Genomic DNA, 12,531 nt, shown 5'->3' with positions numbered 1-12,531 from the left:
ACTGATCAGCAAAGACATAAACAGCTTATTGCAGGGTAAGTTTCTCTAAGCCTTATCCTGAATTCCTTACAAATTTTCGGATTTAAAGTTCAACTCATGCAAACGTTGTATTTTGCAGTTTGCGCTACACTCACTGAGCCTGCATCACCTGTGACTAGCCTCACTGTCAAGAAAGTAGTTGCCCGGCATTTCGCCCTAGTCCAGTGTCCCCCGTTATAAACGATTGATTTTCCCTTAAAAAAAATTTGCTTCTATAGCTCGCTATCGCTCTTTTACTCCTATTCCTGCCATGTTATTGAAACTGAAAAGAGTTGGACAAGATTCGACGCCAGTTGAAAGGGACGGAATAAAATCCATTCTCAGCACTGGAAGTTTTGGTAAGTACACTGGTAAGCTGGCTTATACACAGAACAGTTTTCTAGTTCCCTGACTGGTAAGTGGGGCTGGACTTTTTTGAAAATTCCTCGTTGTGTGCTTCGTTGATAATTTTATTCATTCAACTCGTTAATTTTTTCTAATTAAAAGTATACTAAGGGGGTAATTCGTCTTCAGCTTTTAGTCTTGCCAGGGTCCCCAACAGCCGGTCTTTTCAGCAGCCTTCCGCGCCTGAGGATCCGACGGCTTGTTGATTGGTGGGACTGTGCTGTTGATATAATACTGCATTCTCTCTTTGAGTTTGCTAACTACATCCGGGTACTTGTTACTGAGGTCATTGCGTTCGTACGGATCAGCGGTTAAATTGTAAAGAGCTACTTCAATCCTTTCTGAATTTTGATCCAGTTCCTGAATGGAATAATAGTAATAATAATCATAATAATCATAATAATAATAATAATGATAATGATAATGGTAATAGTAATAAAGGAGTGAACAGAACAGTAAGATAATGGTATTCGAAGAACTCTAGTGTCTCTTAATTATCCTCAGAAAATATACTTTGTCGTTTTGATTCTTAGCACAACGAATCAGTCAATGAGATAATTTACCATTGGCACAACAAAACTATGTATTGACTTCTGGAGACTAATTATTGTGGTTTCATAATTATTTAAAGCACCCAGCTCGTTTTAATATTGCGTCCTTTTTATCTTGTTTACTGTTTTTGTCCTCAAGGAAACTTAAAGAACAATTTCGTTTTCACAAAGTTTAAAAAGAGAGATGATTTTATAAAGCAGACAGATTTCTTTGTTAATTGTTTGTGTTCCTTTTCCTACCGCGCATAACGTTGAATGTCTTGAATAGTATTCCTATCAATTTTTTATTTTTGAAGTAACTGAGCCCTTGTTCAGACCTCATAGCGGAGCGCCATCGGTAAGAAAATTTCTTAAACTAAGCATCCAAGAAATTTTGGTTCTGAGAGAATCGTCCGTACGTACGTCCACCCCTTTATGTAAGCAGAAGTGAAATTTTGCATTTAAAGTACCCGCGCGTTTCGGCAGTAAATCGCATACCCACCCGGACTTTTGGAGATAAAAAGCAACAACAACGACGCCAATTCTTTCTTTCAACTTAATTTTATAAAGTCTGTATTGGCGTGGATAACAGCGAAAGAGCTAGAGCCAGAGATAAAAAAAAAAATTTTGTTTGAAGAATAACATGAAAATTTTATAGCGGCTGTGAAAAAATGAGAAATACTAGCGGCTACCAAGGTAAAAATGAGCGGAAGCGTAAAAAAAAGTGAACAGAACCACACACAACATTAACTAGGAAGTTTCTGGAAGTTTTACGTTGTCATCGTGCAAAACAACGGCAAAGAAATGTACAAAAAAAGTGTGCTGCACGTCCAAAGATGTTTTTTTTTGCTAATTTTTTTTTTGCTGTTTTCGTTGTCGTCGCCGCTTGGTTAGCATTACACGAGTTTATATTTTGCTTTAGTAAACTATAGATATTAACAAGAGCTTCGCTTTTAGCCCAGCTGAACCTATATATTACTTCACACGAGTCGGATCAATTCCAAAAAAGAGCCTGTTTACATAAAGGTGGGGGACCCTGGGTAGGTGGGGTAACCGCTGCCTGTCCATATACTCTCTCATTTTACCTTGATCACATTTACATGGTAGGTGGGGTGACCATATGAGAGATTATATGGACAGGAGGGTTACCCCAACTAAGAGGGTTACCTCACCTACCTGGGGCCCTTATTCAGTCACAACGTGTTGGCCAAAGACAAAAATTGTACAGTCACTGTCAGTGTGCTAATCAAATCAGCGGCGACACCATTGCTTTCATCCTTGATTTTCATCACCTTTCATGACCAGTCTGCTCTAGTAACTATGGTTTTAGAATCGATGATCTTCAGAAGAAATCACATAAAAAAGGGTGAAAGAAAAATAACTTACCAAAAATAAGTTTCCCCTGAAATCTTCTTTACTTGACTGGACGCCATTATTTTGCTGGTATAGCCTCGCATCCAACTCTGGCGGCTTAAACCACGTGACGTTGGGGACATTGAGCAATAACTTCATTTGACCCACGCGTAGCGCAGCTCCTTGGCTAGTGTCTATATTAATAAGTACTTCGTCTCGCGGCGATGGTTTTCCAGAAGAGATTGTTTCCCATACGTCATAACCGTCAACTGGCTTTGGATATTTTCGGTCAAAACTGCCTGCTATAATAGCAAACAGGTTGTAGCTTATAGATAGCTGCTTACTATAAATTAGCACGAAAATGAACAAAAGATTACCTTTACCTTAAATCCTTGGAGTACCAAACCTTAGAAAACGCAATGAGATCACGCATTTATCTTTGAACTAAATTACTGGAGGAAATCGTGATCAGTTGATAACCCCATAACGGGTTGTTGGCCACTATTTTCTCCACAACCGTTTTCTTTCGTACATGAAGGAACGTGGCAAGAGATGGCCAACATCGGGGTGATTAAGTGAGGGGAGTGCACACGCGCGCGCGCGCGAGCGTCGAGCGGTGAAGCTGTGAGACGCGAGAAACGAGGGCGGCCACCTCTCCTGTCTCGCGCCTTCAGTCAAGCTCGTTGTTATTATCGTGTCTCGAGCGGTTTGCTTGACGGAGGAAACGAAAGACAGTCAGCTCGTAGTATAAGAAACGGTTGAATTCACTGCATATATGTTTGTATATTGTTTTTATCGTGTGAACAATTTCAAAATCAACCTTTTCATATATCAACTACTAGCGAGGTCAATATGGACTTAATTCTCACCTGCTAGATTGATTAACGTTGGATACCAGTCCGTCACATGCAGCAATTCTCTGTTTTTCACGCCTTTTTGTTGCAGTAATTTTCCATAGACAAATGCAGCCCCTCGGGCCCCTCCCTCCCACACGGTATGCTTTGTACCACGGAGGGGCCAATTGAAACCTCCTGAGCTTGGTAACCCGCCGTTATCAGTACTGAATATAACAAGTGTGTCATCCCATAACCTATAAGACGCAAGATTCTCTTTAGTTGAAAAATATTGTTAAGTCGTTTAGGTGTTTAAAACTGCTTTTCGGTACAAAACCTTTAGAAAATGTCTTTCATGTTTCAAAGCTGTAAGTTTGCATAATTTTGCTCAAGGAAATCTGAACATAACTGACTGCAAGTATTTTAAACAGACCATCAAGGCAGATGGAGGGAAGTGGGTAGGACCTCGAGTCCTATACCTCCCGTACCTCACGGCTCCAGTACAAAGCATCTCCTGCTCTCGTCCCCTTTTTTCTTGGCTTCCTCCCTTTAGCACTTTTTAGACTGCAAAATATTAAGAATTGCTGCGTAGTTTCCCTTTATTTCTCTCGCTTCCTGCCCTTTAAGAACTCTTATCCCCGGCTGTTTTCTTCCCCGCCTCCCGTACATCTCCCTCCTCGTATTTTCCCGGGCTCCCACCCCCTTTCTTATCCCATCATCAGTGAACCAAGTTATGATCCAATTGCAGGGAAGCTCCTACCACAGTTTAAAGAACCTTTTAATTATGTAATCAGTGTAACGCCTTGAACTTGACAATGAACGCCTCAACATACCCTGCTGTCTTGAAAGCCTCGGTGATATTACCTACAGCCTCATCCAGAATGTCTACCATGCCAGCATAAGTTCTTCTGAGATCATTCTTGATAAATCTATATTTATCAATGTATTGTTGCGGCGCTTGAACAGGATCATGAACGTTCTGAAAGGCCATGTACAAGAACAAAGGCTGAGCTGGGTCGTGTGATTTAACAATTGTCTCCATCCTCTGTAAAGAAAGTGAATAGTACCTCAGCCTTCAACATCCGAACTACAACTTGCAGTGTCGTGAGTCCGATGCTCACCTGGAGCTCGGACTCAGTTTTTTCTGAGCTTTCTGGTATCAGAATTCTCCTTCTTCCAAGTTATATTGCCATGATTACCTACTGAACAACCCGCGGCAAATTTGTCTCGTTTAGTACAAGGATTTTCCTAGCGAAAGCAGTTTTTACGGTGCTACAACAACAATTTATTGTACCAATAGTTAAAACAGAATTAGAATAAGGTTATAACAAGCTAATAATAATTTGTGGTACTGGCTGTCTGGAATAACCACGGGGCTAAAAAGACCAGACAGCCATTTTGTTTACTATGAAATAAAATTATCTGAAGTCGGTACATGACGAGACGATTACATAAAGTAAGTGTCGGGCTTCTGTGAATGATCAATCGCTGTCTTGATCTTTTCATCTAATATTGCTTCTAGCTGTTCAATAGTGAAATTAGACATAACGAAGGAGTAGTACACAACCAAAGTCAAAATAACAAACGAGGAACTATTTTAGACGATAGGTGGAATAAAATGGAGACCTAAATTTCACGAACATTGACCTCTGAGGAGTACACAATAAAGCGGCCATCTTACACGCCGACCACTGACCGTGCTAGGATTTTCCTGGTGCTAACGGATCTTCCTACCTCTCAGCATGGAAGATCCTAACGTTAGGGATAAGTACAACCCTTTGGATGTAAGCTTAATATAGAAAACATATGGCACCAGGATGTTCCGCCCTCTATGATCCTCCTGTTGATAGGATGTAAACATCCCATCGTCAGATATTTCATACCTCCATGTAGGCATACGTAGCGTATGTTCCTGTCCAGTTTCTCGCAGGCTGTTCTCCATCGCGAAAATCTAAAAATCCCAACACTGAGTGAGTGTAATGATCTTCCGAACCATCCCAGAAGCCAAAAGAAGAATCAAAACCTCTTCTGGTGGGAACATAAGGCCATTTGTAGAAACCAAGATGCCACTTGCCTACCAAGTGAGTTGCATAACCTGTGTAAAAGAAATAATTGCATGTTACTTATAGTGAACTACATACAACTGAGTGCAGAGGATGAGGATGTTACTAAAACTGGGAACGAGGAAGCAGAGAACAGGCCCGAGGAACGGGAAAAATCGTGAAAAATTGTTCACGCTCCCTGTTTAAGTAACATCCCTGGAGGGGGCACAAAGCGGGCAAAATTCACGAAGAAAAATTCATGCGTGTTTTCAAAAGAGAAAAAAACAAAACAGGCAAGCAAGAGAGCTAATTCATGGAGCCGTTCAGGACGGAAAGTTATCGAAAGAGTGAAAAATAGTTTGTCTTTTGAGGGTTTAAAAAAGAAAAGGACAAGAGGTGACCAAAGAATTTCGACCACTTTTAGTAGCTTTTAGACGTTGATTTGCGCGGTCGCTCTTCGCCGTGCCGCTGGAATTTTATTTACCAAGCAGGCCAATAGGGCCAATAGGGCCTGATCCCAGGTTAGAAAATAGGGTGATAGGTAAGTCTGACTCGGGAGGAAATAAGAATTGCAGACATCAGATCTCGAACGTTTCCGATATTTTTTAAAATTCAAGTTTCGACTCTGGTTAAGTTTTTTAGGTTCTTTTATCTGGGGCAGTTGGAAATACCTTAATTTTTTTCTTGAAAAGTTTCCTAGTCGACTCAAGTGTCCTTGTTCAGGCAGCAAGCACGTTTTCTTTTAAACAAGGACAGATCAGTGAAAGAAAAACTTGTCAAGTTTAACTAATTGACTTGGTGCAGACAATTTGTCAACGGGAAACTTGTTCCTGGTTTGTGATATGAATCAGTTCAAAAAATATAAATACTCATTCCATATATGGTAACATTTTTCATATGAGTCAAGCTTAACGCTATGTTCACGCCATATCGGATAGCTCTTGCGCGTGCGCCGACAGAAAAACCATATGGGATAGGGCCTCTGTTCACACATAAGCACGGTGATTTTGGCGCGATTTCTGTAACGGAGCGAAGCTGCGACGTGTCGATCACGAAAGTGGCGCATTACATATCAGATAGATTCTGTGCCACGCTTGAGTGCAGCGTGAACAGGTATTCGGACAGTAGCGGAAGTGCATAAGTAGGAGTAAGGACTGGAATCCACTGAGAAGGAAGTAAATATTCAGGAGTGAGGACTGGGATTCATTTCACCAAGCCCTCTCGGCCAACCTTTCCAACAGGATGTTCGATGTGTGTAAACGACTTGCCCTAGTTCCGTGCCGTTGCTGTTTATACTATACCGCCCGCTTACCGGATAGCTTTTTGTGTCGGCACGAGAGCTATATACACCTAATTGCAATAACGTTGTCATAGAAAAAAACAAAAAGCAAAAAAGCCAAATAGGAATAAATTAGCTTTGTGATTTACATTTGCGTATTTTAATTCAGTATTTAACAATTATTTAAGAATTCATTCACAATAGCAAGAGATAATTCTGTAATTCCGCGCTGTAAGATAGACAGGCGCCATAGTCATTTTAGAGCCAACATTCTCCATCAAAAGAAGTCGCACAATTCGAGAAAGGAAAAGGTAAATTGGCGCGAGCAATGTTATGTCTCAGTTGTCGCACGTTCAGTCGCCAATCTATTATGTCCTGACAAACGAAGCTTGGTTTGTGGCTCAGGTGAGGAACTGGCGGAGGACCCCCTTACCCTCTCTGCGATGAAAAGTCCTGCCTACGCCCCTGATTTGTTGCTTGAAAATTGTGATCAGATGGTGTTGTGCACTGCAAACCATAACGCAGCCTGGCTTTTCTATTTAGCACTAATCTAAGACACGCGTTGAGTTCCTGGAATTTACCTCAGGTTATATTTATTGAAAAAAAATGGAGCCATTATTTCTTTGGTAGTTATCCGATATGCTTTGTAATTCCAGCACGTTTGAAATTCGCAAGATGATTCAGCCTTGAATTGCATGAGAATGACAGTAAGAAACTGATGCAAATGATTTCTCTTATGTTACGTGATTAATATTCAGCTGTAAGGGTGTGTGTTGTGAATGTTGCAAGCTATGATAATTACATGCTAATTAATTCCTATTTAACTTTTTGCTTTTTGCTTTTTGCTTTTTTCTATGACAACCTTATTGCAACTAGGTGTAAACATAGCCTAATGCTCTTATCATTATGAAGGCGATGGATCATCGGTATATGAACATTTAGTAGTAGTAGTGATCTTCATTAACGTGTCAGGAATCTCTAGCGCATAGCACTTGTGAATTGGTGACATATTTAAGACAACATAATCAATGTCGAGTTTCAACGACATTCGCCTACCAACTTTCTTCAGTTCTTGTGGTAGAATACTGTATTCTAAAGGCAATCCAAACGGGTTATCAGGGTGTATAACGTCATGCTGAAGACCTTGAGAAAGAAAAATAGTAAATAGAACTCAAATCCCCGATACAGTAACTGCCTTTAAACAACTTTTCATGGCGGTAGATATGAAGTTCTACAGAAGCTTGTGCAAATGAACCTAGCTGTACAGTCTAACCTCTCCTTACGGAGACCTCTGTAATACGGACATCTCTCTATAACGGACAGTTCGTTTGGTCCCAGAAATGTCAAAAATCATACTGTACATTTCCTTCCTCTATAATACGGACACCTCTGTAAAGCAGACACTTGGTTCTGTCCCTTTGGTGTCCGTATTAAAGAGGTTTGATTGTAATTAAATCGATCATAGAGAACCCATTTTTTAAGGGAAAAGCCCAGTGGGGACGAGGTTGGTCATGATCGCATGCTTGCCCTTGGCGAATCTCGTTTTAGCCCCGGTTTTAGCACCATGTACGCATCCGACATCTTACTTACCTTTCACCCACTGTCACGCAAAGCGTCAAGTCCAGGAGTAAGTAGAGGACTAATGACACAATTTCCTACTAAAATATTTTCTAGTATAAAATACCTGTGTGTATAGGATATCTTCCGGTCATCAAAGCAGATCTTGTTGGGGTACAAAGTGGTTGAACATAGTAATTATCCAAGACTACTCCTTCATTTGCTAGCTTATCAATGTTTGGAGTTTTGATTACAGATCCATGAAAACCAACATCACTCCAGCCAAGATCATCGGCAACAATGAAGAGAATGTGAGGACGCTTGGAAGTCTTTGGATCATGTGACGAAGCAGCGTTTGGAAACAGTGCGACAAAAAGTAGTAAAGCTGAGTGAATCTCCATTCTCCTCTACAAGTCACAAAGGCATATTATCACATGACATGAGTTTGGCTAATGTCATGGCACTTTGATAGGGGGCATTGTCACGCTGATATGCCGTGAAAGCTCTCCTAACGCTCTACTTACGGGCACCTTCACAAAACACCGTCTTTCTTAACTCCCATACAAACTTTGTCCTTTTTTCCCCATAAGCGGCCCGCTCCAGTTACCGACCCTTAATTTTTTCACATCCCAAGGGTGTCCTCACCCCGGGGGGGGGGGGACACTTGGGTATTTCTTGGGTGGGTATGTGCCGCCTGGGACTCCAAATTGGCACCCCGTTCTAAAAAAATTTCCCCTAAAATTGATACCCCGTTTTAGAAATGGGCCAATTTTTTATACCCCGTTCTAGAATTCGCCCTAAAACTGATACCCCGTTCTAGAAATGGGCCAATCTTTTATACTTCTTTTCTAGGGGGCAACAAGAGTATAACAGTTTGCTTGTTAACGCATTGAACCGTATTTTTAAAAGCAATCTGTCCTTAAATAAAAAAGGTCAAATGGCTGCTTACAAAACTGGAGCTTTCGCACGTTCGAAATATTATACCCCGTTCTAGAAAACGCCTCTGAAATGGATACCCCGTTCTAAATCAGGAGCTTCAAAATCACGACCCCGTTGGGCGGCACATACCCGTATAGGTAATGTATGGGAGTACCCCCCCTCCCCCCCGGGGTCCTCACACGAGAGCTTCCACCGTATATAAACAGAGTATTCCGTGTGGTGTTTTATTGCCTTGCAGCTGCAGTACTCTTCCCAAAGCGATCAATCCAGCTTTGCATTTTGAACTTTTAGAGGTTAAATGTAAACTCAAAAAAGTCCAAGTGAATTTCCCTTAAAGAGGGTATACAAAGTCACAGGTTGTCTGTGAGTCTGACTAAAAATGAAGGAAAAAAATGCAAGAATGCGCAAAGCAAACTGCTCGATGGATGATAGCTACTTTTTGAGGTGAAAAAACATATCTCAGTTATATCCTGAAACGGCGACGAGATACAGGCCAAAGTTTTGAAGAAAATCTACGAGGAGGCGAGCTTGGTAAGAACTTGGGAAAATTTTGAATGAATAATGAAACAATTATTGAATTCGTGTTCCGTATGATGTGAGGATGATTCCTTCCGATCAGCGTAATTCTTCACATCATACTCAGCTCATTCAATAATTGTTAATATTCACAGTTTATCTTAGAATAATCTGAGGCAAAACTTTATGGCTTGTCCTCGCCTTGTCCCCAAGTATTCCAGCCCTTAATCAATTTCCACCTTTTAGGGTTAGCCAAATTCAGGAAAACTGACGACGTACTTTACCATGTTTTCGGACTACCCATGAATACGGGTGCTGTCTTTTTAACGCACTGCGAAGCAAATACACTAGCCAATGGCATGCAAATCGGAAAACCCACGTAGAAAAAAAAATGAAATGATAGTGTATAAACGAAGAGAAAATCTGTAATTAAACAAGGAAAGAAAACGATATAAGAAAAGAGCCAGAGAGTTATAAAGATCTCGGTCATAAAAAAACAAATGACAAAAGGAACACATAGAAAAGAAGTTGCAATTGTATGAGGCAGACAACGAGTAAGAACTGCGGAGCCATAGGGTAAAATATTACAGTTCAAACTCATTTGAGTAAGGTAAGGCGACCTCAAAATCGTATTGTCTTCTGATAGAGAAAGTCTCATTTTAATAAAATACTCCGGGACGAGTACTCCCTATAATGATCTATACGGGGAGGCTCGGCCCGAAATGGGACCTTTTTCAGGCTTCAGGTAGATGAAAGGGTAGGGATTTCATTAGTTGAGCTATGTGGTGAACCAAAAAGGGCTACCAGATTCATTTTATGTATGTCGGAAAGAGAGGGAAAAAACTCTCTGGCTTAGTGATTTAATTTATTAATGGTGGTAGTCAAAAGGCAAAAGAGGCACCATTCAGTCAGTAGAAGGTATCAGACGAAAGGGGCACCTTTAGGAGTTGGACCTCGTGCCGGAGCCTCCCGTTATAAAGCTTACTAGGTGAGTCTACCGGACACTGAGTTCGATAGCCTGCATAGCAGGCGCTTGAAATAATTTTGGGCGCAAGGAAAAACGAGCTCCATAAGGAAGACACTCCCGTCTCCTATGAGCCCCCTGTTTTTTCTTGTTCCCATGTTACTTTCAACCGCCTCTTACGCACACTAGGAGTTCGAGTGGGATTATAGCTTTATAGGCCGTCATGTTCAGTGTACGGTGACACAAAGCCGCTTTTAAAATTCAAAAGTGCTCTAACAAACAAAAATTGTCACCATACATTCTTAACGATTCCAATTTTGTCTCCTAGTGCAGACAGGCCCATAAAACAAATTTGATTGCCACGTCCAACTAAAAACTGCTAAAATGATGGTGGTCAGACGCTGTTACATGAAACTAAAGTATCAGAAGGATTGATTTAGGTCACATCAAGTCTGGGTCACATGCAAACAAAGAATCAAGAATTTTTTTCCCAAGAAAAAGTAAAACCCAAAACGTTCTAACTAAAGATACGCTGAAAATCTTAATTCTTTGCCGATAACAAAGAAAGCCTTATATCAAAATAATTTACTGAGAACGAAAGCCATCATCGTTCACGTACAAAAAATATTAGCGTTAAGAACAACCGCAAATGGACTATAGTTAAAAAGTGTTCATGGTAAATAACGAGCCAAAGAATAAAAGGAAAATTGGTTCACAGACGTGCTCCTGATTTTATATATGTGTTTTTCTATCCCCAGAAAAAAACATCTTATCATTATGTTCAGTAATAGGAAAGCTGGGCCATTTAGTTTAAGAATCGATGGGAGCAGTATACTAATAAATTAAAACAACATATATACAGGTGTGCCTCAACAGATACTAGAAATCTAGAAATACCGTTCCACTTACCCGAAGAGCTATAGGAGCTGCCAAAGGCCTATGACTCCTTAAATTGGCTGCCGTTCTCCCACCTATATTTATAGGAACTGAGATCGACGATACTATCATTGCCAAAAAATCAAAATACACCGCATTTATGAATAAAATAGCACCTATAAAAAATATAAATGAATAACGGCTAACGGAATCTAATTTAAGGTATAAGAGTATGCAGATAGCCATCCAACTGTCGTTAAAAATTTCTTTTGCTTTCATAATCGGGAAAACATAAAAAAGATGAAATTAAGGTGGCTCTATGGGCCAATAAAATAATAATAATAAAAAATTCCAAAGAACCGCCTTAACTTCCCGTTATAACGGATTTATTACCAACAAACTAATCTAATCTACTAAGTTGAAGGAATTTGCTAAGAAACGCCCTGTCTTCAAAAAAAATGTTAATTGAAAAACGCACAGCCCTAATTAACATATTTGATTCTTAAACCAATTATTGTCGAAAATTCTTACAACGAGCTATCTCTTTCATTTTCATAATGGCAAAAGCCTAAAAAAGATGAATTTAATTGCGTTATGATTATTTGATTACCAACAACTCTGATAAAATGGGACAGGAAGTTGTCTATCTTGTTTGCTTGTGTCGTTTTTTGTTTGCTTGTTTTGTGGTTAGGGATTTTTGTAGAAGTAGATGTCGACAGAATTTCTATCTTCCCCCCTCCCCCACGCCCTTTTTTTTTATCGCTACCCACAATTAACTCTTTAACACAAGTGACAGTTATTTGAAATCAGTGCACGCCTAAAGGTGGTTTTGGTGCCGTTTAGCAATTTACTTTTAGATATTGGTCACCTTCAGAAACGTTTCCGGCAGAGCATCATGTAAAAATCTGAGATGGAACAAAGTTATTACTATTCGCAGAGTCTGTATCGTCCAATATCGTATCATATTCTCGCTTCGTTTGGCTAAACGGATCAATCACCCTGACCCCGGCTGAGACAGAAAGGTACGATAGTGTTTGCTGTTTGCTTTTCTAAGGTGACTACTAAGTCTTTGGCCTCAGGAACAGGCTCTTAGCTCAAACAACTTTGGTGAGAAAAAAATTTCACGTGAACTTTGACCCGGGCCAAGACTAGTTTTTTTTTTTTCTGGTGCGAAAACAGGGCTTAAAATTGAAGGCAAGGCTGATCGGACAGCTAAGGT

At 40.3% G+C, this 12,531-nt stretch overlaps 1 protein-coding gene across 1 annotated transcript; it reads right to left on the bottom strand.

Annotated features, from left to right (window-relative positions):
* Nucleotides 1-477: 477 nt before the first annotated feature.
* Nucleotides 478-8,425, bottom strand: LOC140936981 (arylsulfatase B-like). Its single transcript, XM_073386495.1, has 7 exons — nt 8,145-8,425; nt 7,517-7,603; nt 5,023-5,234; nt 3,973-4,184; nt 3,176-3,396; nt 2,340-2,608; nt 478-783 (listed from the first exon to the last, which is right to left on the bottom strand). Exons 1-7 carry the CDS (start codon nt 8,416-8,418, stop codon nt 556-558), a joined length of 1,503 nt encoding a protein of 500 aa, XP_073242596.1. The 5' UTR covers nt 8,419-8,425; the 3' UTR covers nt 478-555.
* Between the last annotated feature and the right edge of the window lie 4,106 nt (nt 8,426-12,531).

The sequence above is a fragment of the Porites lutea genome, chromosome 5 (assembly GCF_958299795.1).
Source record: "Porites lutea chromosome 5, jaPorLute2.1, whole genome shotgun sequence".
In the NCBI taxonomy this organism is placed as follows: domain Eukaryota; kingdom Metazoa; phylum Cnidaria; class Anthozoa; order Scleractinia; family Poritidae; genus Porites; species Porites lutea.
The sequence above is the reverse complement of the archived record's forward strand: the minus strand, read 5'-3'. Positions and strand labels throughout refer to the sequence as shown.